The 27,497-nt window shown below is 42.9% G+C and overlaps 1 protein-coding gene across 1 annotated transcript in view; it reads left to right on the forward strand.

The window, feature by feature from the left end:
* Positions 1-27,497, forward strand: part of SLC12A8 (solute carrier family 12 member 8) — a 115,910-nt gene that overhangs the window by 68,678 nt on the left and 19,735 nt on the right. Inside the window, exons 6-9 of the mRNA XM_047100435.1 lie at positions 6,013-6,100; positions 7,625-7,712; positions 15,435-15,581; positions 21,853-22,498. Of these exons, the coding sequence (XP_046956391.1) occupies positions 6,013-6,100; positions 7,625-7,712; positions 15,435-15,581; positions 21,853-22,498 (969 nt within the window). The remainder of the gene's footprint in view (positions 1-6,012; positions 6,101-7,624; positions 7,713-15,434; positions 15,582-21,852; positions 22,499-27,497) is intronic.

Raw genomic sequence — 27,497 nt, forward strand, 5'->3', positions numbered from 1 at the left:
TCTCTGTTCCCACTGACCAGGATCCCAGGGCATCCCACACCAGGCCAGCTATCAAGAACTGTGATCAAAGGTTGGGTCATGGACTGTAACGGATTCTGGGTGAAGAAAAGGGCTTTTGTTATGAATATAGAACCTGGTTGGAAGCAGGAAGCAATTAGGCTTAGTCAATCACTTTCCTAGACAGAGCATACATATCAGTGGAGTCCTTGTGGGTCTTTGTAAATGATCTGATGGAAGGTGCACAAAATGATGTGACAAATTGTAGGAGGTACTAAAGTGGCAGAATAATTGGTGGTATGTAATCTTACAATGCTGAATGAATGGGCATAAAATTGCTAGGGGCTAGGAGCTAGAATGAGGAGGCCACTGTAGATGTTGGGAGGCAATGTGGCCAGGCAGGTGAGTTACCAGGGAACCTGGTGACAGGTGGGAACCTTTGCAGAGGTCAGAATTTAGGAGGTCCAGGAAGGGCTGGTATTAGTGGATGAAGTTAGTGGGGTCTGGGAGTCAGGTGAACATGGATATTTGGCCAGGGATGCCCTTGACACCAGGTAGTTCTGGCAGTGAGCTGTGAGCCCGTAGCCTTTGAACAGAGCCTCCGTGACAGATCTGGTCTCAGGAACACTGGTCAGAGTGAGGCAGGTTGTGGGTATCCTTTTTTTGATACAAATAAGACCTACACATGACAAAAAGGAAAATCCTACAGAAGTGCTTATAATATAAAGCAATAGTGTCCCACTCTACCCGTTACCACCCCAGATACCCCTCCATGGGAGCAACCACTTTTAATTATTTTTAGCACTTTGGGAGCTAGCTGCATATTTACCAAACAATAAGCTTGAATCTGTAACTTGATGAATCAAAGACATAATCTATTGAATCTGTGTTCAGAAATAGAGTTTAGCTTACTTACATGCTCCTTCATTGACTTCCTAAATTTTGATGGTTAACGTTGCTTTTTTTCTTAAATTAACTTTTTAACTTTAAATAATATTCTTAAATCTCTGTTATTTTATCAATTTTGGGCTACATCCCTTCATTCTTTATTGTTGGTGTGGGAAATTGAGATTCTGTGTTGTGTTTTAAGATTAATGTATTACAGTCATATTTATTTTTATGTGTAAAATATTTTTACAAGGAATACTTCATTTATCTCAAGGGAATCCCTAATTGTAAGGGAATCTGTATAATCTTTTTGTATTTGTGCTTTCCTTTTTCTTTTTTAGCAGCAGGCAAAAGTTTATTAGAGTATAAGATTAGAAAGTAAGAGTAGTAGCTAACTTCGGCTCAGGTCATGATCTCACAGTTTGTGGGTTCGAGCCTCGCGTCAGGTTCTGTGCTGACAGCTGAAAGCCTACAGCCTGCTTCGGATCCTGTGTCTCCCTCTCTCTCTGCTCCTCCCCTGCTCATGCTCTCTCTCTCTCTCTCTCAAAAAATAAATAAACATAAAAAAATAAAAAAGAGAGAAAGTAATAGTAGTAGGAAAAGCTCTGTTTCAGAGAGAGGACATTTGAAAGTGAATGCCCATGTATCTGTGCTTTAGAGCAGTATCAGGGAAGCCATAACAAGTTGATTATTAGCAGGTGAATGGGCAACATCCTCTGAAAACTGTAGTCTACAACTTTAAGTGAACAGACACAGTTTCATATACACACAGACACACAGACACACAGAGACTCAAATCTATTAAAAAAACATTTTGGTCTTAAGTTTACAAGTCAACAATCTTTGTAACTTCAAAGGCAAACTGCTCAGTATTAGAAATTTCTTTGTTCTTTTTAGCAAACACTAGAAATTCTCCTTTATGATAACAAGATACAGAATAAGTTTAGAATTAGCTTAAAATTAGTTGCAACTGGTATAAAAATATTCACTAGCCTTTTCCTTATTTACCTACCAAATTTAATGGCTAGCTCAAAAGGCTAGATTCATTGCTAGAATCTTTCAAGTTTTCTTTTCCTTCCTTTCTTTCTTTCTTTCTTTCTTTCTTTCTTTCTTTCTTTCTTTCTCTTTCTTTCTTTCTTTTCTTTTCTTTTCTTTTCTTTTCTTTTTTTTAGAGAGAGAGGGGCAGAGATAGAGAGGGGGAGAGAGAGAAGTGGGGCTCACCTGAAGTGGGGCACAAGCTCACCCAATGCAGGGCTCAAGCTCACCTAATGTGGTTCTCAAGCTTGCCCGATGGGGGACTCGAACTCACAAACCATGAGATTGTGACCTGAGCTGAAGTCAGATGTTTAACCCACTGAAGGCGCCCCTCAAGTATTTTATTAAATGCACTGAAGCTTGTAACAGTTAAGCCGACTTGAGTGAAAGATCATGGGACTTATATTTTTGTTTTTCAACAGTACTATGATGAAATTATTAGTGCTTTTTGTGTTCTACTTCTTTCTCTGTCTCTTTTTAAAATTAGTTCCTAATATCAGTTAGTCATAGCTTTACTTTTATATTGTCAAGGTAGATAATATTCATATTCCATTTTGTAACTAGAGTTATGTCCTCTGTGCTTGTCTATAGGTCAATTTTTAGACGTCAGAAAACAGTAAACATGTATCCTATTGTGACTATGTAGCTGTTGTTCATTGAAGAGTGAAGCAGCAGCTAGAATTCCATTTCCTTTGCTGTGATTCTGATGAGGTCCTTGTGCCATTTAGGGGAGAATATTCCTAATATCGTGGCCAAATGACTTACTTTGTTCTTACATTTTATCAGTTGTGTAAAATCATGTCATGACATGTTAGCTTGAATCCTATTTAGACACGGACTTTCTTCTTCCCTTTTCCTGGAGTTTCAATAAGCTTTCTTTTCTCTTGTTGCCAAAATATACAGTCAGCATGTCCTTAAATTCATTCAGTTTGTTAGTCCAGTTTGTTCATTGTGTTGAATCCAGTTCCTATTCAGAGGCCTCTCTCTTGGGGCCTCAATCCTTCTGCTCAATATCTTCTGGTTTCTCTGCGGTACAACTGTTATTCTGGGACTCTACTCCATTTCCGAGTCAAACAGAATCTTGTGTTTTCCTCCTTCATGGTTTACATCCTCATTTTGCTGGAGTACATGCTTTAGTATCTTCCTCAGAAATGATATGTGGGAGGTCAGTTTTTTGAGCTCTTCTCTACTAAACTTTGCTTTCACTTAATTGGTAATCTGGCTAAAATTCTCGTTTCAAAATAATTTTTCCTCAGAATTTTAAAATCAGTACTCCATTGTTTTCTAGCATTCACTGTTGCCAAAGAGAAGTCTAATTTTTTTCCTTTATAAGTGTTCAGTTTTTACCTTTGGAAATATTTAGGGTTTTTCCTGAAGTTGCACAACGATGCATTTGGGTATGGACTTTTTATATTTTGATCTTTGTGTTGTCTATGGGATATTTCAACCTGTAGACGCGTGTCTTCTCCAGTTTGGAGACATTTACTTCTGGTTATCTATTATTTACTTCTCACTTATTTATCTGGTTATTTCTTGTGTTTTCTCTGTTCTCTCTGCATCTCCTGTTAGCTGGATGTTGTAGCTATAAGATATTTCCTCTATTTCTTCTCTTCTTTCCTCAAATTTTGTACCCCTTCATCTTTCTGTTCTCAATTCTGGGATACTTACTTTATCTTTCAAATCTTCTGCATTTTTAATTTTAGTGATCATTTCTGTAATTTCCAAAAGTTCTTTTTTGTTCTTGCACTATTTTTGTTTTTCATTGCATGTTGCTTTATAGATAGAATATTCTTCTTGGGTGTGTCTGGAGCTACTCATTACTATTTTCTTCAAAATTCTCTTCTGTGTCCTGATTTATATTTTTATTCCAGCCCAGGTTGTTCTATTTTTATCATGCATGTATTTGTGTATTTGTTGCTGGTTTTCATCACACCCCTGGCAATCTTTGGTTGCTGGCGTGGATTCCTGGCTGTAGTGTGTGTAGGTCTGTTTCCCTAAAGGGGCTCTTCCTTCACAGGCAACTTGACAGCAATAGATTTGTGAGAACAGCTAGTTCTTGAAGAGGGCTTCCTTTGGGTGTAAACATCCACACTAACAGCCCTGGTTTTCCTCGGGTTTATTCAGATCCTCTAGAGAAGTTTTCTAAGGCTTTCTTTTCCTTCCCTTTCACTCTGTGTCATTTTCGCTGTTCTCTGTGTTCCAGACATCTGTAGCAACCTTTCGTCTACTTATGGCTGATGCCCCATCTCAATCCTCCTCTTAGAGGCGTGTATGCATTTCCCCCTTTCCTACCCTTTTAATAAGATTTTGGGAAGAAGAGAAACAGGAGGAAAGAAGAGGTGCCTAATGTGTGGTTTGAAAACAAAAAGCCCTTTAAAAATTAGTTTTTCCCCAGTTTCAAAATGATCACTGTAGAAAATTGAGAAATATATATATGTATAAGCAATAATATAAAAAATGATCTGTTTTCTATCACCCAGAAATAACATTGTTAACATTTTTAAAACATGTCCTGGTTCCTTTTTTTTTTCCCTATGCATAAATTTATCTGTTGCCTTTTTTTTTTTTACAACAATGGGATCATGCCATATATGTTTTCTAATATGCGTCTGAAAATGAAACAATAGCTTTTGAATATCTTTCCATGTCACAACATATCTCTGATAACACAGAGCCCTGGTATTTATTGAAAGACATATCATCACTTATTGAACGAATCCCTTACTTGTAGACATTAGGTTCCTTCTCATTTTCACTATTATAGACAAGCATTTATAAACATTTTTGGCTACATCTGTACTCATATCCTTGACCATTTACTGAGGATAAAGTCCCAGTCGTGGAATTAATTGCTGGTCAACCCATATTCAGTCCCAGTGTGGGGCCCCCATTCAGGGCACCCTTTGAAATAGGCCCTCATTAGCTCCCTGGTTCCATACCTTCACCTCACTCCATTTCACCTGAGCTCCCCCAACAAGCATTATAGAGGGTGGGGGGTGGGTAAGAGCATAATTTTCAGAGTCAGAGTGACTGAGGTTGAATCCTAGCTTTCCCACTTACTAAATGTGTGACCTCCGGCTATTTTAATTAACCTCTCTGATCACTAGTTTCCTTTTCTATAAAATGGGGAAAATAATTCTACTTTTCTGATGTGATTGTTGTGAGGATAAAGCAAAATAAAAAAATGCATGGAGAGCATTAGCACAGGCACTGGCAGGTTGAAAGTGTTCATAAATCCATAATGATGGGGTTAGACCCAGCTCTGTCCCTAAGCCCATGTAAATCTTCCTGCAAGGCCACATTGGAGATGCACCCACCCCTCTGTGAAACTTTCCTGACCAGGACTTATAGAGCACTTGTGGGCTGGACCTACTTTTGATGTTCAGAACACATCATCTGTTGCATTCTTCTGTGTGTGAGCATGGACAGAGGCGATGTCCCCCCTCCCCATCCCACACTGCCCTCCCTCCCCATCATGACTAATTTATGACTTCTCATGAGTGTGGTTGGGGAATAGAAGCAATAACGAAGAGGAGTTTGTGACTCAGTTCTTTAGACTGTTCTCAGGATTGTTCTTTAGAACTTGCTTAGAGCCCTTTGGTCTCTGGCTCTGGCTGTTGGATGCAACCTGCCCCCCAGGACACCTGAACCCCAGTGTAGTCAGTGGGAAGCAGAAGCAAGGAACTCTGCTGAAGAGGGGAAAGCAGGTGCTTTGCTAAGGCTGAGTCTCCCCAGGGAATTGGCGGGGGGCGGGGGCGGGTGGGTAGAGGCAGAGCTCAGTATGTGGCCACAGGACCTTTGTGCAGCCTGCCAGCTGCCTCACTCACCCTCATTACTTTGCACTGCACCATAAGATGCTTTTGTGGCCAGCAGGGCTTTCCTCCCAAGCATCATCCAATCCACAAAGGTCCCATTCATGCCCCACGGATGCCTCCCTAGTTGCCAGGGGAGATTGAGAAGCTCAGTTGCCAGAACTGCAGATGGAAGGGCTTGCCGTGGGATAGCTTCCAGGAGAGGGCCCTGATGAAGAGAAGGCGATTCATGGAGTGGAGTTCGCTGCTCACCCCTCTCCCCTGTCTGGGTGTCTTTCAGGAGTCATGGCTGGTTTCAACATGGGGGGTGACCTCAGGGAGCCCGCTGCCAGCATCCCCCTGGGCTCCATAGCAGCTGTTGGCATCTCGTAAGTAAGTTCCCCTCATGGCAATCAGCTGGAGAGAGGGAGAGAAAACCCCAGGCAAAAGAGGGGATTGCCCCTTTTGTTCTGAGAGTGCCCCAACTGTGGCCAATCTATTTCATATTCCAGTTCTCCTTTTAACACTCAGCGGGCTGGAAAATTCACGTCTGGTGGGTTCAGACGCTTGCCCTTTCATACCCCCTGCCTGGGAATGCGGGAGGAGGAGGAATCCTTTCTTTCCTTTCTCCTCAGCCTCCTGCCCCTCCTCCTCCCCCACTTCCATTTTGAACTTGGGGATTTTTTTAACCATTGGTTTTCCAGGATCGTTGGGAGGAATTTAAAGGTGAAGAGTTTTACAATCAGACATGTTGGGATTTCTATCCCAGCTCTGCTGCTGGGGGGGCTGTGTGATTTTGAGCATTTTACTTGGTTCTCTGAGCCTCTGTTTCCTTTCTTGGAAAGTAGAGATAATGAGAATATGTGTGCCCCAGAGACTGTGGAGCAGATACTGTGTGTAAAGACACATAGCAGGCTCTCCTTACCAACCCCCCCCCCCCCAACCGTCCTCACCCGGCCTGCCTCCCCTGCACCTCTCCAAGGCTGTCAGGCTCCCTGGGTTTTAATTCACACTGTGCCACCCACAGGAGCAAACTGAGTGGCCTCGGGTCTGCTTCTGACCTTCTAGAATCTTCTGTTTTATTCTCAGTACTACAGAAAGAAGCTTCTCTGCCTTCACTGGGTAGACATGACAATGTCTTGAGAAGTTAAAAGTGCCCGTATTATTTCAACCATGATATTGTTAAAATATTCACAAATGCTGACTGTGCTCTTAGCTTATTATAGTGACACCATCACTTCAGTCTATTTTGTGCTCAATATGGCTGTGCGTGGGGAAGAGAATGGAGACAACAGAGCATACATGGGGTGTTGGGAAGGAAAGAGAAGAAAGAATCCTGCCTCATTTGGAGGTCATAGCTGGGAGGCCCCTGGAGAAACCTTTGGCCCATCCTCTCACTGCCCAGATGGGAATGAGGCTGCGGGGATCATGTGACTTTTTCAAGGTCGCAGGGTGCCTGGGGGCAGAGCCAGGTCACTGCTGCCCTTTTCACACTTGGCTCGGCTCTCTATCATCTGGGATCCAAGGAACAGCAGGACCGAGAAGCCTGAAAGATCATATACTTGTTCTTCAGGGGTACGAAGGGGGGTTGGGGGGTTGCCCGTCAACCCTGCCTGAGTCCCGGCAACCTAGAGGTCAGTGGGGCCTCTCGCTCCCCACTCCCAATACACTTTGTGTGTTTTTCTTCTTTGATGTCAGAGACAAAACAATGATACACTTTTTTGGCAAGAGATGCTAGAGGAGAAAGAGTACTGAAAGCCCCCTCAGACAAGCGAGGGAGGCTTTATGACTGGCCTTTCTCTTTCCTTCTGAGACAAGTCCCCACGGGACCCAGGGGCTGAGAGGGGTGGGTTGGGATGGGGTTGGCCGAAGTCAGGGATGTAGCTCTGCTCCACTCTTGGGGTTTTTTGCAGGTGGTTTCTGTACATCGTATTTGTCTTCCTGCTGGGCGCTGTCTGCACCCGAGAGGCCCTTCGCTATGACTTCCTGATAGCGGAAAAGGTGGGTGAGTCCAGCACTGCTGAAGGGCTCAGTCTGCTGGTTCGTTTATTTGCTCCCATAACAAATGGCTACCTCCCTCTTGCAGCCCTGCCTAGGAATCCAGAGAGTCTTGGGCCCAGGGCTGAAGTAGCAGGGGAAGAAGGGCAAAAATATGGAAAAGGTAGAGGTTTTTCTTATAGATCCCTAGAAACAGATAACAGCCCCTGGAAAGGCACTTACATGCAGGTGACTAAACAATGGAACACAACCATCTCTTCGTGTCAGAAATCAGGACAGAAACAAAGGATACCATGAGCAAAAATCCCTTGCTCAACCAGTCCTTCATTTTTGCCAAAAGCCTCACCTCCTACCATGAGCAGAAAGTGCTGCTGTAAGGAAGCCGGTAAAAGGAGGAGGCTGATGGGCAGAAAAGAGGCAGCTAAGTGGATGGAGTCCAGAACACCAGGGTGAGGCCCGCCTTGCCCTCTGAGGACCTTGACTCTGTGTTCTCTCCCAAGGGTGGGCTGGGGTTGATCTGGCCGTAATATCTTTGTTTCAAGAGCTGTACACGCCGCCTGCCAGAAGGTTAGCAAATTCCTCACGTTCCACAGCTGCCCTTTACAGGATAGAGGTTGTGTGACAGTCAAGGACACTCATTTGGCATCTCTAGAACCTAGGAGAATAAGATTCCCATATGCTTTTCTGGAAATCCCCAAAAACTCCTACCTTCTCTTAAGTTCCTAGAGGATGAGTGGACCCTGAGATTCCTGTTAGTTATCAGAGAAATGTAGTAGGCTAGGAAAGTTTTCTTAGTTAACTTCTGAGTGTTTCTGCTCCTATTTTGGGAGAAAGTACCATTTTCTCCTGGTGTGAGGCTCGGCAAAAGCTACTTTGCTGGTCTTCATGGAGGGCCACTGGCCACTCCTTGGGGCAGCCTGGGGCAGAAAACTCTGAACTTTCTCTTCTGAGCTACTTTTGGGCTTGGTTTCCACATTAGCACATGTTTCTTTTTAAGATACGTAGGCCACGATGTAAAGATGACTTATGTTTTCAGGGGTCTTGACTATGAAAGCAGGTTTTAAAAGAGGGGAGCTGCTCAGGTAATGAGAGGACTGTCACCCCACTTCCAGGGACCAAGGTCTTAAACCCCCAGAGAGAGGTTTGCTCTCAGGGAAGGAATCTACAGCCCTCATGTTTAACTGTATGCATGCTTCCATCTTGAATTTCACCTCCAAGGGGCCTTTTCTCTAATTGTGGAATGAAAAGCTTGGCTGCATCAGAGGAATTAAAGGCCTCAGGGAACAGCTGATCCTTTGACCTGGGGAATCTGCCTGCTGCTGTCTGCAACTTGCCAGTGGCTAGCTAGCTGGCTAGCTCCGCCTGCCTCTAAAGCTGGTTTCTTTCTAGTAGATTCCCTCACAGAGGTCCTTTCAACCATTTGAGGCTCTTACCTGGATGGAACACAGCAAATTATCCCCTGGTCTGGGGCTCCTCTCTCTCCCTCCTTCCCCTCCTTTGCAGAAAGAACTAAAAACAGGTATGTGGGATGGGAGGCAGCCTGTATCCAAGGAAGGCTACAATGAGAAAGTAAAAACATCTCCATGGACAGCACGGGAAAGCCTTTGTGGGTGGAAATTCCACTGTTAATAATAGACACATGAACTGGGGAAGCTTGCTTGGAATGCCACCTGTCCCAGACATTGAACAGGTAGGCAAGCATTTAGCCAGCTGGGGGCACCTGCTAAACCGTGCTTGGCAACGATCTATGGGAATGACATTGTGCACACATCAGGATGAGAGGTGGAGAGTTCATTTTTTGGAGAGGAATAGACTGTGTCTTAGAATAGACAGTTGTAAAACCTAAAAGAAAGGAAAGATACTGTTCTTGGTTCTCAGCAGCAAACAGGGGCTGGCACAGCAAGTAGGTCAACAGAGACAGAACCCACCAGGGCAACTCTAAAGTGGCGGCACTCTGGTGTGCTGCTGCTCCCCAAAGCCCGCCCCCTACAAAGGGGATCACACAGGACTTCCCCCCCTCAAAGCCTTGAACCTTGGCTTTCCTCCTTTTGGCTTTCGGTGTTCCTCCTTGGGACTGACTCAGCTGCAGTAGCAGGCACATACTCAGGCAGTGAGCTGGGCCACAAACAACTTTATTAGCACTGCCTGGAGAATGGAAGGGTATAAGTGTACAGTGTCCCACGTGGTTACTTGACCCAGCTCACCACCCTCACCTGGTTTTAGTAAACTGTTCATCCGGTTTCGTATCTTAGCTATGGCCTGGGTTCTGAGCCAGCCCATCTCTGAGCTCTTCTGGCCCCCGCGGAAGCAAATCCTCCCCAGTCTGGTCTGTGTGTCCTGAGGGTCTCCCCTTTGGGCACAGACCAGGGCAGGCCTCCAGGATGCTCCCCTTGGTGCTGGTTCTCTCAGAGCTCCTCGGGGCACGTCTCTGTCTTTCTGTCGGATGCTTTCTGCCAGAACACTTACCTTCAATGGCTGCTGGCCGCCCCGGCCTTCTTTCTGCAGCTGGTCAGTTCATCTGTTTCTTTTTGGGTTTCCGGCAGCTTCTCAGATCTATTTCTAATTATTTCGCTTCCCAGCCTACAGTTTCTCTAAGAAGTTTCTTTTTTGTTTTATATCCATGCCCCACCGAAACTTTTCCCTGGCTTTGGGTGTTAGTCTCTGTAGTGTTACACTTTCTAAAAAACCTTTAGTACATTGTGGTGGCTCTGAGGTAATCTATGTAAAGCACAATACTTGGTACATAGTAGGTGCTTATTAAATTTGGACTCCTCTGTACACTACTTATGGGGATAACCTTATAGATGGGGCATATTTTTCCCCCTACAAATCCAGCATATTTAGCAGGATAGGAAAAAAAAAAGTCAGTCCTAATATCAATCCCAATTATTATTCAGTTATAGAAAAGGAGTTGTATAAAGATCAGTTATTAGTAGGGGTAAAACTGAACAGATTAAATAATTGTTTCAGAATAAACTTGTATACAGTTCAGGAAAAAAAATGTTTATTAACATCCAAAAGACCAAGTACTTTAGGAAGGCTGGAGCTTGCTACCTAGCAAAATAAGAACAAACTAAGTAGGAAAAGTACCCCAAAAGCATCTTTGTTAAAAATGAGGTATCCATAGATTTGGCAGTCATGGTTTCATGTATTCAAGAGGGACCTTGAGTGCCCAGGGCACAGGCTGTGCTTGGCAAGATGGGGTAGGGCAGGGCCCTCGGCTGGTGAAGGAGCCTCGCCAGCTGTTGAGTATCCACCATCCAGCCCATCCTGGCTGCCCTCTGCTCCCCATCACGGACACGGAACTGCCTCTCGGGAAGTGAAGCCATCTTTATTTCCTGATGGAAAATGGCTATGAAGCGAGAGAGAAAACTTGACTGAAAGTTGAGTTGTTGGTCATTTTGTGGTGTAGGGTCTGTATTAGAAAATTCATGTCTGATGTGAGAGAAAACTAGGGGACTGTGAGGCAATTTGGGATTATAAAGGGTTTCAGGATATACTCCTGAGTAACATCAAGGGCACATAGGAATTGGATGAGGCAGAATGAGCACCCTGCAAATGACTTTGAATCCAATCCTTCAGGAGAAGGGAGCAGCCAGTGGATAGGTGGGATTTCTTAGTGAAGCTCCAATGGGAGTTGGGATATAATACGAAAAGCAGAGAGATGGAATTATGATTTTTATCAGTAGTTACTGAGGAAAGAAATTAGGGTAGTTCCCACCTCAGATAATATGTTGGAAAGACAGAATTTTTTGTGATGGCTCAAACAGGTGTATGACAGAGGGGTGATTTTTTTTCCCCCCATAAAGAGCTGTTGACACACATCTGCTCAAATAAATGCTCACTTCCATCTCCACTGGCACAGTTAGCAAGTCTGTAGTTCTGTATGAATAGAGACAGTGATTAAATTCTCCAAGGGCTGGGAGCAAAGCTGTGTGGTTTCCTGCTGTGCCTCAAAAGTCTTACCCTGTGCCCAGCACTGTGCCAGGTACCTAACCTGTCCTCAGTGAATGCTTCCAAGGATGGATGGATGGCAGATAGAGGGGACAAAATAGGATGCACATGGGAGAGAGAAATAGAATGGAGCTTTTATAATTCATCCAGACATGAGACATTTCATTTTTCAGCAAAATTGACAGAATAACCAGAATAATAGGTTTTTTGTTGTTTTAAATATTTATTTATTTTTGAGAGAGAGAGAGAGAGAGAGAGAGAGAGAGAGAGGGACAGAGTATCCAAAGTGGGCTCCACACTGACAGCAGAGAGCCTGATGCGGGGCTCAAACTCCAGAAATGTGAGATCATGAGCCGAAGTCAGACGCTTAACCAACTGGGCCACCTAGGCACCCCAATAAAAATTTTATATAAAAGGATTATCAAGTGAACAGACCATTGTAAACACAATTGATACACTGGGCATAACAAGTCACTATACCTGGACAGTCCCCTCTCCTACCCCTAGCCCAAAGGTCCTGCAGGAATCCCAGGGAGTGTTTGTGGGAAGGCTGGCCAAAGATGGGCATCCTGGTGCCAGAGACTCCAGCTCCTGGGTCAGCCCCACACTAGGAGGAAGCCAAATTAGGGAACCTCATTTCTGATCTGAGTAAATGGACAGGCTTTCAATAAAAAAAAAAAAATTTTTTAACATAAATATATATAATCTTTTGGATAAGAAGCAATACAGTTTCTGCAAGGAGATACCATGCCTACGTCTCCTGGAGAATTCTCTGAAAGGACAGCGTGGTGGGTACAATGCACCTTGCCCAGTGGCTCTCCACCCTGGCTGTGCATTAGAATCACCTGGAGGGTTTCAGAAACATCAAGGATGTCTGTGCCCCACCCTACACTCATAAAGCAAAACTTCTGCAGTGATTCTTAGGTATAGCCAGATCAGAGAACTACTAATTAGATTTTCTATAAAGCTTTTGATAAAATTTCATCATGGAGTTTATGTATTTTTAAAACCAGCAAATACAGGATGCATTTGGTCAAGAAGACAGAAACAAAGGTTAGAAGTGAAGGATTGCATCTCAGAATGGATCAGAGATTGATAATGGAGCCAGTTTATCTGCCAATTTTGTGAGGCATCCAGGGAACGAGTCACAGTGAAGTCGTGAAGCTTCATGAATTCCATGGGCATGTGCTGAGCCTGTTTGCCAGACTGTTAGGCGTGGTGGGGCAGGGGCAGGGGCAAGATGCATGAGACACAGGAGCTTATGTTGCACTGCAAGATAAGCCATGAGTGTAATGGACTACAACCCAGGGTGGAAATTACAAATGCTGTCAGAATATACAAATAGAGTGATGGGAGGGGCGCCTGGGTGGCTCAGTTGGTTAAGCATCTGACTTGGTTTTGGCTCAGGTCATGATCTTGCGGTTTTGTGAGTTCAAGTCCCACGTTGGGCTCTGCACTGACAGCATGGAGCCTGCTTGGGATTCTCTCTTTGCTACTCTCTCTGCCCCTCACCCAGTCCCTCTGTCTCTCTAAAAATAAATAAACTTTAAAAAAAGGGATAAACATTAGATGATATTAATTTCTTTTTTTTTTTTTTAATTTTTTTTTCAATGTTTTTATTTATTTTTGGGACAGAGAGAGACAAAGCATGAACGGGGGAGGTGCAGAGAGAGAGGGAGACACAGAATCGGAAACAGGCTCCAGGCTCCGAGCCATCAGTCCCGAGCCTGACGCAGGGCTCGAACTCACGGACCGCGAGATCGTGACCTGGCTGAAGTCGGACGCTTAACCGACTGCGCCACCCAGGCGCCCCGATATTAATTTCTTCTAGTTATAAAATGATAAGAAGAGCGGGGGTAGAATAGACATAGACACCTGTGATAATGAAGAAAATAGACATGAGAGATTCTGGGGATAAGATGAGGTAACACATTTAGGGAAAAGTAATCCACGCTGAAATGAAGTTCAAGTTAGGCTCTGCAGTGGACCTGAGTTATGTTCATCAGGCCCCTGGCATCCTTGACCATTTGGGGGTTATTCCACCTATATCTGATCTTGGAGGGAGTGATGAGCCCCACTTAATATTAATAGTACAGAAGCCTGAAGGACAAGATGCTCTCTTGCCTGCCCCTTTGTGGCCTAAATAGGGCATGTGACCTAGCTTAGACCCATCAGATGCTCCAAGTGTAATAAATGGGACAACAGTGAAGGGATAGTGGGAATTCATCTGCAGGGAAACAGGGTGCTGGTAGCATCCTGGTCAAACTGTTCCCATTCCAGAGTCCAGCTTGTGCCTCCAGGCTTCGGTCTTGCCCTTTCTGAGCATGATCTTTCAGCTTCGTGATGATTCTGTGAACCTCCAGTGTCCTACAAATATATTCTTTTAAAAGTATTTTGTTTCTAATCGGGAATCCTGGCTGATGCAGGTTTCCTGTGATAATTTATGAGCCAGGAAAGAGGTCTAGCCACGGACTAGTATTCCATGTAGCTTGATGCCACTGACCCAGTGAACTGACAAGGCAAGGACATAAAAAGTGAGGTGGAGAATCTTCATCATGAAGGGTTTGACAAAACCATGCAAATTAAGATGACCTCATCTGTGATCTTTGGACAAATGAGCATTTGGAACATACAGTTCTGGCCACCGTGCCTATGGTAAAGTAGAATGGAGATGGGCATCTCAAATAATCAGAAAACAGACTTCCCGCTGGGTACAGATGAGGTCCAGCTCAGGGCAGGGACGGGGAGGGGAGGGCAGTTCCTGACAGCCTGTGACACAGCTTCATGGCCAGTAGCACTGATCTTTGCAAGTCAACATCCAGCAGAACAACTGTGCCCTCTCTTAGTCTATCTGTTGGTGATTTGTGGGCCATGTGGGTCATGGAGCTCATTCGTTCCTTCAGCGTTCGAAGCTCTGTGTTGGCACTGATACTAGGATGAACAAGATAGGGGCCCTGCAGAAATGAGGCCTCTGGGACCACTTGTGTGGGAGGGTGCTACTCACCTTACACTGAGGTGCTACGGAGTCCTGAGGAGCAGCCGCTGCTGTGAGGGGCTTGGGGAAGGCCTCATGGAGGAAAGGAGGTTTGTGCTGAGTCTTGAAGCACAACTGGGTTTAACAGACAGACAATGAGTAGATTAGGAGTGGACAGAGGGTGTTAGCTGGCAGGGAAACATTCTGACAAAGACTCTGAGTGTGTGGGGTATGCGGCTACAAAGGTCACAGACCAGGAAGGGGCCGAGAATGTCAGGGTGTTGGGAAGCCATTGATATTGTTATGGCAGTGACATTATGATCGAGTTTGAGTTTAGAGACGTCACTCTGGCAGAGGCTTGGGGATAATTCAGAGTGGACAGAACGTAGAGGCAGGAGGCCAGTTGGCCAGTGGTTCTCAAAGTGTGGTCCCCAGACCCTTAGCATCAGCATCAACTGGGAACTTTTTAGAAATCCAAATTCTTGGGCTCTTCCCTAGAACTGCTTAATCAGAAACTCTGAGGTGGGGATCAAAAATCCGTATTTTAACAAGCCCTCTAGCTGAGACTGATGCACGCTCAATTTGAGAACCTCTATGTTGTTCATACAAGAACTGATGGTGAGCCAAACTGAAATAGTGGCGGTATGAATGAAATGGGATGGAGTTGGGAATATTGGAAATATATCCGAGAGGCTGAATCTAGAGAACTAATGATCGATGGGGTGCAGATGGTGCTAGGGAACAGAAAGGGACAAGCATATTCTGGCATTGGGTAATGAAATTGCTTCCTTATATAGGTGTCCCTGGTGGGCTTCCTGTTCCTTTTGGGCTTATACATCTCATCTCTGGCCTCCTGTATGGGAGGACTCTATGGAGCCCCCCGGATCCTGCAGTGCATTGCCCAGGAGAAAGTGATTCCCACACTGGCCTGTCTGGGGAAAGGGGTGAGTGATCCTTTTTTTGAGAAATGTACATTTTGCTGCGAACCAGATTATCAGCCAATAAATTGCTTAAGTCTCTCCGATTAGAGCCAGTGGTCAAGTTCTCCAGAGTGGGAGAAATGAGAATGCAGAGTTGTTCTCTCCTGTCCTCTGGCAGCCTTAGGGTGGAGCCAGTTGGACAAACCATCTGTCAATGTCATAGCCACCAGAACCTCTTGGCACTGGGTTAGCTAACTGACAGAATGGCATCTTGGACCCTGAGCAACAGGGAAAGGGAGTGTCACATCCTTTAATAAAAATAAATTTGGGATCCTCTCAGTTCAGCATAGAAGAAAAAATCTCTTGGTGAGGAGGGGAGCTGGACCTTGCAGCTCAAACTCTGCCCTTGATTTTTGCCTTTCCTTTGGGGTTGCTGTATGATGATTTCCCATACCTCGGGCCTCTGGGCCTCCTGTCAGTCTTCATGGCTCAAACTCTCACCGACAGAATATAGCTTGGTTGAGTCACAAAATGATAGAATGGGACATTCCTAAAACCTAAACGATGACAAAAGAGAAATAGAGAGAGAGAGTTAGAGAGAGAGAACCCCACTTCCCAATAATGTGGTTTACTGAGAAAGAGTTCATTTCTGTCTTATTGGAGCACCACAGAGACCCTCCCTCAACCCCTTCCCACCCCAGACCCCTCTCAGGTAGGGTCACCAGCCCTCCCTTACCATCCTCCACTTCTGACCCATCAGCCAGCATGGGCTGGGTGGGAGCACTGACTCTCATCTCTGTACCTTCTATGTGGTATATGCCTTTTCTTTTACTTTAATTTCATGTATTTTTATTAGGTAATGTATACACAGGGCTCAAAACTAAGAAAGATATAAAAGGTATACATTGAGAATTTTTGCTCCTATCATGACTCTTTTATTATCTCTTTCTTCACCAGCACCCATGCCCTATCAGTAGCTGTTTTTATTAGTTTTTTTATGAATCCTCTCTATTTTTTTATACAATTATAGTGTTCTAACATGTGGTTCTATACCTTGCTTTTCTTCATTTAATATAACTTGGAAGTCCAACTTTTCATATGTATGTCAAGAAAACTTTTTCATTCTTTTTCCATTGGGTGGATAGACCATAGTTTTTATCTAGTTTCCTATGGATTGACCCATGTGTGGCTTTCAGTAAACAGTGCTACAAGGAATAATGTTGTGTATGTGTGTGTAATTATTTAATGTGCAGGTATATCTGTAGGATAAAGTTTCGTAAGTAGGTTTGCTGCAACAAAATGTATTTTTAATTTTAATAGATATTGTCAAGACACCTTTCATAGGATTTGTATGATTTTTGTATTTCTACCAGGAATGTATAACAGTTCCTGCTTCCTCACAGTCAGCATCACTCTTAGATTCAGGCCAAAAGACCCTGCTTTATAGACTCTGTTCTGGGTTCTGGTCCTTGATAAGGAGTTCCACTAGATCCCAGACCCCTCTTCTGGATGGTGTACATGTGCTACACTGGACCATTTGCACTCTTGCCTGGAATTCTCTGCCCGGATGTCCCACAACCTACATCCAGGGTCTGCGAGGGCCCCTTCCCTGGGCCTGTCCTTTTAGGACCTGGGTATGGGCAGGAGTCCACATGTAGGTGTGAGGCCCCCACAGTATGGTCTGGGAAGGGTAGGAGGTGGGCTAGGAGCTGGCGGCTGTATGTGGCCATCCTCTACTGAAGAACTCTGAGGAGAACAACGATTCTAAACTTGAACCTGGTCTTCCCCATTGTCCTAAAGGTGTGTTTGCAAAGGAAGGAAGATAGAACATATTTGCTTTAACTGTTTGTTAGCTTGGTTTATACTTATACATATTTGGACATCATGTGTGAGGACTGCCATTTGCACTCTGGTCCCAGGTACCACATTATTAGCAATCACAGTTCATTGTCAAATGTGACTTTTTGCTAGTTGTATAGTGAGAAATGGCATCTCAGGATCCTTGTGATTTGCATTACTCTCTCTCTTTTTTTTAAATGTTCATTTTGGGAGGCAGAGGGACAGAGAGAGAGGGGGACAGAAGATCCAAAATGGGCTCTAGGCTGACAGCAGAGAGCCCGATGTGGGGCTCAAACTCACAAACTGTGAGATCATGAGCTGAGCTGAAGTCAGACACTTAATTGAGCCACCCAGGCGCCCCTGTGATTTGCACTACTCTTATATGAATGAGGTTGGAGATCGTTTCCTCTTAGAGTCATATATATATCCTGTGATTGTTGGTCTTTTTCTTCTCAATTGCTAGAAGCTCTTCTTTTGTTGGGGAAGTTAACTCCTTGTGATATATATTACAAATGTTTTCTCTAGTTTGTCACTTGCCTTTTAACTTTGAAGTTTTTTTCTCCCCAAAGCTTCTTTACATATGATTAAATTTTATTAGCACATTTTCTTTTTTAATGGGGGAGAGAATAAACTTTAAAAAAATTTTGAGAGCTATTCAACATATAGAAAAGAGCATAAAACCAATATGAACAGTTTTTTTTTTTAATTTTGTATGTTTATTTTTGAGAGAGACAGAGTGCAAGTGGGGGAAGGGCAGAGAGAGACAGAGACACAGAATCTGAAGCAGGCTCCAAGCTCTGAGCTGTCAGCACAGAGCCCGACTTGGGGCTTCAACCCATGAACCATGAGATCATGACCTGAGCTGAAGTTGGACACTTAACTGACTGAGCCACCCAGGCACCCCAATATGAAGTTTTGAAGAATAACTGAAATGAATGTTCCAGCCTCCACATGCCTTCTCTGGTCAGAGCCCCATCCCTCTCTGTACCTGTAGTCTTCTGTGATAATAATTTCCTTGCTTTCTTCAAGGCTTTACTCAGGAGTCAGCAAACTTCTTCTGAGAAGGGCCAAATAGTAAATACTTTAGACTTTGCAGGCCCTATGGTCTCTGTCACAACTACTCAACTCTGCAATTGTAGCTCAAAAGTAGCCACAGACACAGACATGTCTATTGGGGGATAGGTGTAGCTGTTTTCTAGTCAAACTTTTTTATGGACACTGAAATTCGAATTTCATGTAATTTTTGTGTGTCATGAAATTTTCCTCTTCTTTTGATTTTTTTCCCCCCCAACTGTTTAAAAGTGTAAAACCGTTCTTAGCTCATGGGCATACATAAACAGATGGTGGCCAGATGGCCCATGAGCCATAGTTTGCTGACCCCTGGTTTGCTTCCTACATATGCATCTCTAAACAAAATTGTTTAATTTTGCCTGTTTTTAAACTTTGTATAAATGTGGCATGCCTCTTTCCCTCAACATTATGTTTACGAGATTTGTCTACATTTTTGCTTGAAGCAGCAGCTTGTTTATTATCATCCCTATATAGCATTTCCTCACTTGCTAGAATTTATTTATCCATTCTGCTGTTGATGGACATTTGGGTTGTTTCCAATTTGGGACTGTTACAGACAGTACAATAAACATTCTTATATTAGTAGAAAGGTTCACATGTAAAGGTCTTCCAGACTATATACCCGTTATTGGAATTGCTAAGCTATAAGGTATGTCTATTTTCACTTACTAGACAACAAACTCTTTTCCCAAAGTACTTGTACTAATTGACCCCTATCAGCAGCAGATAAGCATTCCTATCCCTCTGTGTTTGTGCCAATGCTTGACACTATCAGACTTTTTAGTTCTTGCCAATCTGGTGGGTGTTTAATGGGATCTTCCTATGGTTTCAATTTGCATTTCCTTGATTACTTAATGAAGTTGGGTACCTTTCCTATGCTTAACAGACATTCTTTTGCTCACTTCCTTTTTTAGTGGGTTGTCTGACTTCTAATTATTTTGTAAAGATTCTTTGATATTTTGGATTGTTCTTCATCAGTTAAATGTGTTACAAATATCTTTTCCCATTCTGTGGCTTGTTTTTTTTTCATTTCTTTATGGTGTCTTTTGGTAGGAGAAGTTCATATTCCACCCTTAAAACACTTTACAACCTGCCCTCATCAAAATCTTGGCCTGGACCATTAGCATTTCCTTCAGCCCACCTAGCACCCTCCTTTTACATTCTCTTTAGTTTCTAAGTACTTACTTTATTCTTAGTAGTTTTATTGTTAGAGTATGCTAAATAGCTGTAGCAAATTTACCCAAAAATGTAATTGTCAAAGACAGTAAAAGCATACTTTTACTTCTTATTTTTCCCCCCAGAATTTTACACTAAAGCTCTTGGGCAGGTGTTTCAGGTCAACAGGGGCTTTGGCCCTCTGAGATTCAGGCTGATGACTTTGCTGTCTTCATCCTGTGACTTCGAAGGCTGCACTCTATTCTGACCGTCAGAAAAGGGAAATGCACCTGAAAGAACACATGTGGGAGGTTCACAGGTCAGGTCTGGAAATGGCTTATGTGTCTGCCCCTCCCCTTGCAGACTGCTGGCTGTAAAGGAGGTGAGACCAGTGTATAGATCCTGTGTATATCTGAGGGTGAAGCTGACAGAATGAGAGAATGAGAAGAGACATGAAGAATTTTGCTGGATTGAGCAGCTGTTTTCTGAGACAGAGACTACAAAAGGAGTAGATTTGATGGTGGGAGATTAGGGGGTCAGCAGTTTGGTTTGGGACATTTGAGATCCTTTTAGACATCAACTGGAAATGTTGAGTAGACAGTTGAATATTTAAGTCTGGATTGCAGGGGGACATTTCAGACTGGAGATTCAAATATGGGAGTTAAGAGCACAAAGCTAGTATTTAAATTTAGGATTCTGGGTACCTGGGTGGCTCAGTGGGTTAAGCATCTGACTTCAGCTCAGGTCATGATCTCACAGTGTGTGGGTTTGAGCCCCACATTGGGCTCTGTGCTGACAGCTCAGAGCCTGGAGCCTGCTTTGGATTCTGTATCTCCCTTTGTCTCTGCTCCTCCCCTACTCACACTCTGTCTCTCAAAAATAAAAATTAAAAAAATTAAAAAAAAATAAATTTAGGATTCTGGTTGAAATCACCTAGGAAGGGAGTATAGATAGAGAAAAGAAGGGGTCTGAGGATAGAGCTCTGGGCTACTTTAAATGTAGATGTCAGAGAGAGGTGTCTGGGTGGCTCGGTTAAGCATTGAGCTTTGGTTCAGGTCATGATCTCATGGTTTGTGGGTTCAAGCCCCACATCAGGCTCTGTGCTGACAGCCCAGAGCCTCCTTGGGATTCCCTCTCTCTCCTTGCCCCTCCCCCACTCACGCTTTCTCTCCCCAAATAAATAAATAAATAAATATTTCAGAGATGTAGAGGAGTTAGCTACAGAGACTAAGAAGGAGCAGACAATGAGGGAGGCAAGTCAGGAGAAGGTAGGCAAAGGAAGTCTTTCAAAGAACAGGAAGTGATCAGCTGGGTCAAATATAGTTCTTAGGGCAAGGAAGATGGGGACCAAGAAGTGTCCAGTGCTTTTGGCTGAAGAACCATGTCAATGACTGTGTGATGAACAGCTTCTGTGGAGTGACAAATTATATGGAGTTAGCACATGTTTTCTACTCCTGTTCTCCTGAAGGTCACCATACCCACCTCCATTAATAACAGATATGTATAAAATAAGTGTGTGTGTGAGCATGTGTTTCAGAATTTCTTCACCACAGCCACAAGAGATTCTGTTGTATCTTTCAGGGTCTGCCACTCCCTTCAGCTCATTTTCTCCATTATAGCCTGGGAACTTTGCACCACTTTGATTTCTAAGACTGATGTTAAAATCCAAAGAGGGTTGCCTGGGTAGCTCAGTCACTTGAGTGTCTGATTCTTGATTTCAGCTCAGGCAATAATCATAAGATTGAGCCCCATATTGGAGAGGGACTCCATGCTCAGTGTGGAGTCTGCTTAAGATCCCCCCACCCCACTACCCCTCTCCCCCACTCACTCTCTTTCTCTAAAAAAAAAATAACAAAACAAAAAACAAAACAAAACTCCCCAAACCCCCCAATAAAAGCCAAAGGAGAAATATTTGGGAAGTCCAAGTTCTATATAGCCATACTCCATATTAATAATTCTGAATACAACCAATACCCATGGTGTATTGACCTACTGTGTGTCAATGCTGTGTCAAGCATTTTATGTGCATTAGCTCTGTTCTCACAATAACCCCATGGGAATGAGTTGGATATTATTATCCCAAGTTTATAGACAATCAGTTATTTACTGATTGGTAGAACATGGTACAAGTGGTTGAACCATTATGAATTGTGTTTCATATAATGTGTTTCATATAATGTGATTTTCTTCTGAAATTTCATAGTCTTGCATGTTATTTTTCTTTCTGCAGAAAGGGCCAAATAAAACACCTATAGCTGCCATCTTCCTGACCAGCTTAGTGACAATGGCCTTTGTCCTTGTGGGCCAGGTAAATGTTCTAGCCCCCATTGTCACCATCAATTTCATGCTGACATACATTGCAGTGGACTACTCTTACTTCTCTCTGTCCATGGGTCCCTGCAGCCTTCCCCAGGTGCCTGAGTCAGTGCACAGGGAGGGCACAGGAGCTCTCCACTGCTCTGAGCACCTGCTCTTGCAGAAGGCTCCCAGCTATGGCTCTGAGGGCACTGCCCGAAGCCTCTCTGAGGGGACTCTGCTCGAATTCACCAAAGACATGGATCAACTCCTCCAGCTAACCAGGAAGCTTGAGAATAGCCAACCTAGGCAAGGAGACAGTGACGGGATCCCAGAAAGTAAGAAGGGGAAAAGCAAGAAGGCCACAAAGTCAACCTTACAAGATAGCTTCCTTTTGGACCTCAAATCCCCAGCTTCCTTGCCTGCTGAGGGCTCTGACAGATTGCCTACTACCTCATGGGAGGGGCAGGAAGCCTACTGGAACAAACAGAGTGCCAGGAGTGAAAGAGTTTGGTCTAGAGGAGCATGTGGAGAACAACTTGTCCCTGAGCCAAGTTACCAGCCTGGCCCAAGTGGAGAAGGTGAGTGCTTTGGAATCACATTAGGGCCTCATAATTTGGGGTGACCTCACCTACCCAGTTATCAAAACCCCTTTTCAAGTCCTCAGCCAGTTTACTTTATAGCTGGGTTTAAAATCCTTGTTAATTTTGTGTGATATTTATTTTTTAAAGTTATATTCAAGTATCAGCTGAATTTGTAACTCTACTCTGTTATAGTGATTTTAAACAGAAATTTCTGTTTACTCTTGTATGGTAGATCTTGGAGCCATGGCTAATAATTGAACATTATTTCGTTTTACTCAAAACTCAGCTGAGATATAATATAAACATGAAGGGCACCTGCATGCCTTAGTTGGTTGAGTGTCTGACTCTTGATTTCAGCTCAGGTCATGATCTCGTGATCTCATGGTCATGATCTCATAGTCATGATCTCATGGTTGTGGGATCAAGCCCCACGTTGGGGTCTATGCTGAATATGGAGCCTGCTTGGGATTCTCTCTCTCCTTCATTGTCTGTCCCTCACTCGCTCATGTACTCTCTCTCCCTCTCAAAATAAATAAACTTCAATATCAACACAAACGAGACCAATTTTTCCTTTCAAAAGAAGTGGAAATGTAACAAACTGTCTGCCTTAGGAGGTTTTGTCTGTGGACAAAAGACAAAAGATAAATCTCCCAAACCAGGCAAGAGGGGGTGGAAGAAAGATGGCCAAAGGAGCACAGCTTTGCTTTACTCTCTCAAATCTACAAACATGGTAACACACAGGGAGATTCTGAGAGAGAGGCTTACAGGGCATGAGAAATTCTGAGAGAAAGAAAGAACTTATAATTTTGAGTCTTCCACATTCTAGGTGCTTTCCATATGTTATTTCATGTAATAAAATAGATATTATATTTTTCCATTTTACAAATGAAGACACTGGGCCCCAGTGAGGTCACAGAGAAGTCTCAGAGCTCATACTTTGCACAGCCAGATGTCACACCCAGGTCCATTGCCTGTATTTGAAGTTCATTACTTTTCTTTACATTATCCTGCCTTTTGAGATCTGTATAGACAAATGTGAGCAAAGAGGAGAAGACAGACAGATGTAGAAAGAGATGTCTAAAAACAAATGCTTTACATTCTTCCATACACTTGCTTTTCCTTCTTTACCTCTGAATTGGTGGGAGATTTTTAATGACAGGAGCATTATTAAATTTTAAGAATTATTTTATTTTTATCAAAATAATAAGTGTACAGTTTAATATGCCAAGTAGACTTAAAAGTAACATAATCAGAAATAGTAGTTCTCACTCTTCCATACCATCCCTTGTACCCTAGTCCCACTCCCAGAAAATCCCACTTTCAACCAAAAAGTTGCTTCTTTTATTAACCTTCATGTGGCTAAATAATATATTTGTATTTCTATTTTTTGATATGTCAGTTTCAGATATCCTCATTTGACTTTCTATGGTAAATGAAGTTTTAACACATTTATGCCACTCTGACTTCTCATCCAATATCCCCAGTGTACTTATATCACAGTTTTGATTAACTTAATAGCTAGTATTCATATTATTATGATTAAGTAAATATTGCTTAACTCTGAGCCATATTACATACACTATGATTACATTTCCTTTTTTGTACAACTTTTTCTGTTTCCTGGAGTTAATAATTGCCTTACTTTTTATTTGCTTGGTTTTCTGTCATCATTTTTCTCTAAATGCTCTGGCAGATATGTCAAATGCCTCTTAATGTTATTTTCCAAATGCTTGAATTCTTCAGAAATCTAACATATTCATTTCTTTTTTTGTCTTTGTCTAATGGCTGTCATCCTGTTCCATTCTAGACTATCTGTTCTCTAAGCCTGCTATAAAACTCCTGGAATTTCTCTTTATCACACTCTATGTCAGATCCAGGGAACAAAGATTTTCTGGATACAATATTACAGTGGAATTTTTTTTTTTTTTTTTTTTTTTTGCCTACCCAGCGTTGAATGACCTCCCTATGTTTGAAGAATTTCCGGTGTTACAAGTCTTGGTGAGAGGAAAAGCAAGCCTTTCACGCTCAAAACTGAAGATGTCAGATACACAGTTTTCCAGCCTCTCCTATATCCAAGAGTTCAGGCATGAGGCTGAGGCTCTGCCAATCAGATGAGCCCTCCTTATACCTGGAACTAGGAACTGGAAACCTGAAGAAGTGGTGACTTCTAGGAACTCTCTAAAAGCCTTATGGTAGCAGCAGGATGGCTGCATTCCTGGCTCCAGTGTCCAGCGCTTTCAGAGTCAGTGGGCAGGATTCAGCATCTAGACCTTGGTGCCTGCTGCAGGAGTGTCCCCTCCTAGACTGCTCTGACATACAATATTGAGTGTTGTTCCTAGCTGTATAGCCTTGAACTTAATTTGCTAGCCTTTCCAGCTACTCTCAGAGGGAAGGCTAGGAAATATATTTTTACCTGATCATTTTGCTGCTTCATATGAAATGGTGTGGATTTTTTCCTAGGAAAGAAGGGGGAGATTGGGTAATGACAATCAGTCAGTGCCACAATTATCATGGTTTTAATTTCTAAGAGCTTTTGGTTTAACCCAATTTTTCCTTATCCTTTTTTTTATTTGAACGTCATCTCATTCTTGTTTTATGGATACAATGGCTTATCTTATCTCTCTGGTAATATTACTTATTCTCCCTTTAAAGTCTTTTTCTGTTCTTTTTACTGACTTGTGTTCTCTAGATCTTTTTCTCTTTGGCTTGGTCTTTCTCTCTCTCTCTCTCTCTCTCTCTCTCAGAGAGGCTTTACTAAAATGTCTGTTGAACTTGTGATTTCTTTTCCTACTTAGAAGTGAAGTACTAAAAAGTTGTTTAGAAGATCTGTATACTGGTCAGGGCCCGTTGATTAGGGCACCTCACTATATAATGATTAGGTTGTAGGCTAGCTTTTGCACAGGAGGATCCCAAAAAGTGACTATCTAGAGGTTTTCAAAACCTCTGGACTCTTTAGTTCCTCCAGAGGAGAATCCTTTAATCTCTTGTCTTACCCAGATGGCTGCATGCATTCAGGGAGCAGGGGGAAGTAGGGGAGTTAGGGTGTCTCATTGTTTAGGATACAGACTTAAATTCAATTCCCCAGTTTCTAGCTCCATTTACCCATTCTTGCTGTGCCTGGTGTCCCAAGTCCAGGCACTCACTGGTTTTATTTCTTCAGAGGAAAGGGGTCAGGCAAAGGAGTTATTACCTAGCTGTGTGGGGAGAAGAAAGGATCTTGATTTCCAGCTATTTCAGACACAGTCTTGGAACCAAATGCCTTTACCTTACCACTTCCCAGGGACATGGCACTGCCTAGTCTTGAACTTTGCTGGGGCCTGCCAGGGTGTATTGGGCTGCTCCTTGCTGGTACCCTGTCTGTAGGGCCTGGAATTCATCCTTCTCTGCTCTGCTCACTCTGTTACCATTCCCCTGTCACCTTTCCATCTTCCAAGATCTGTTTTTATCTTTCCTCCCTCATTCTCCTTATGCTTGTGGGTTTATGCCTATCTAATTCCTTTTCTGTTTTCTCAGTGGGTTTCCAGGAGAGATGTGCAGTCAGTTTGCAATCTTTAGTCAATGAAGTGCTTGCTGCCCAGTTGCCCAATCATAGAAATGTCATAGCTGTTGACCACTCCCTGTCCTTCATCCTTGCTGCCTGTACCTTGGTGCAGACCCTTCCTATACAGTACCCAGACTCTTGTTAAGTCTGCAAACCAGTGTCCTGCCTCCAGATTCTCCCACATCCTGTTTCTCCTTCCCATTGTCCACTGAATGATTTTCTAAAATAAAACTCTTATCATGTCTCTCTTACTTAAAAACCTTCACTAGAATCAAATCTCTTCCATCTAAAGTCCAAGATCCTTGGTGGGATTTGCAAGGTTCTTTACAATCCTGCTCTGTACTACCTTTTTGACCATTTTCCTTGTGACGGCCCATACTCTGTATGTTCCAGTTAGACCTAAATGAATGCCCTAAACACATCTTGTTCTTCATCCCTTCCCGCCTTTGCATATGCTGCTCTGTCTTCACAGCTGCTTCACCTCCCGCTTCTCCATCTGGAAAACTCCAACGTATAGTTTAAAATCCATCCAACTTTTCATACGCATTTACACTCCCTCTGAGAAGGCTTTCCTGATTTCCTCTCCTGTGCAAGTATAACATTTGATTTATGCTAGCAATATAGAGAGTTAACACATTGTTTTATACATTTATATCGAATTTTTTACACATTTGTCTTCAGGCCCATGTCTGTCTGTCTTGAGGAAAAGAAATATTCGTTTTATTCCTTCGCCCCTAGACTGTGGGCTTCCTTTAGTCACAAGCCATGTCTTTCCACCTTATATTTATCACAGTATTCCCACACAGTACACAGCATGCAGCAAACAGTAAAGGCTAAATTGATGCACAATTGAGCAAATATTAACTTCAAAAAAATGAAACATTGATCAGTAAAGTAGAATAGAAAGAATTACACTATGATAAGAACCTAATCTGTGACAAACCAGATGTCATACAATAATAAGAATCAAATCACTATTGAGTAAACATTGTTGAAATCAAATGGATCAAAAAGATTAACTTGGGCTGTATTCTTTACCTTATATAGCCATGAATTCCTTATTTATAACAGCTGTGCAAGAGAGATATTTCTGACTATTGAAGACTATCATCAAAGACAAAAAGGATCTGATTAAATAGAAATAAAAAACATTTGTACAACACAGTGTCACAGAAGGAAACAATTATTCTGACAAGCACGGCCGATAAAAGCATACCTTCCAATGCATATTATTTTTAAAAATAGGAAGGTCAAAATCCAGATTCTACTAAAAAGAAGCATGCAGATGAATATGCAGTTTACATTTGAAAAATCAATGCCCGGATTCATTCATTGCTCATTCAACAAACTAACTTTTATTGTTAAGTGTAAAATATTGTTAGTAGTTAAAAATAGCCAGTGTTTTTCAAACATGTCCCATGTTCTTGGCACTGAGATAAGCACCTAACAGATTAT

The sequence above is a fragment of the Lynx rufus genome, unplaced genomic scaffold (assembly GCF_022079265.1).
Source record: "Lynx rufus isolate CCGP_SWC_20201006 ecotype Redwood Valley unplaced genomic scaffold, mLynRuf1.p SCAF_5, whole genome shotgun sequence".
NCBI classification, from domain to species: Eukaryota; Metazoa; Chordata; class Mammalia; order Carnivora; family Felidae; genus Lynx; species Lynx rufus.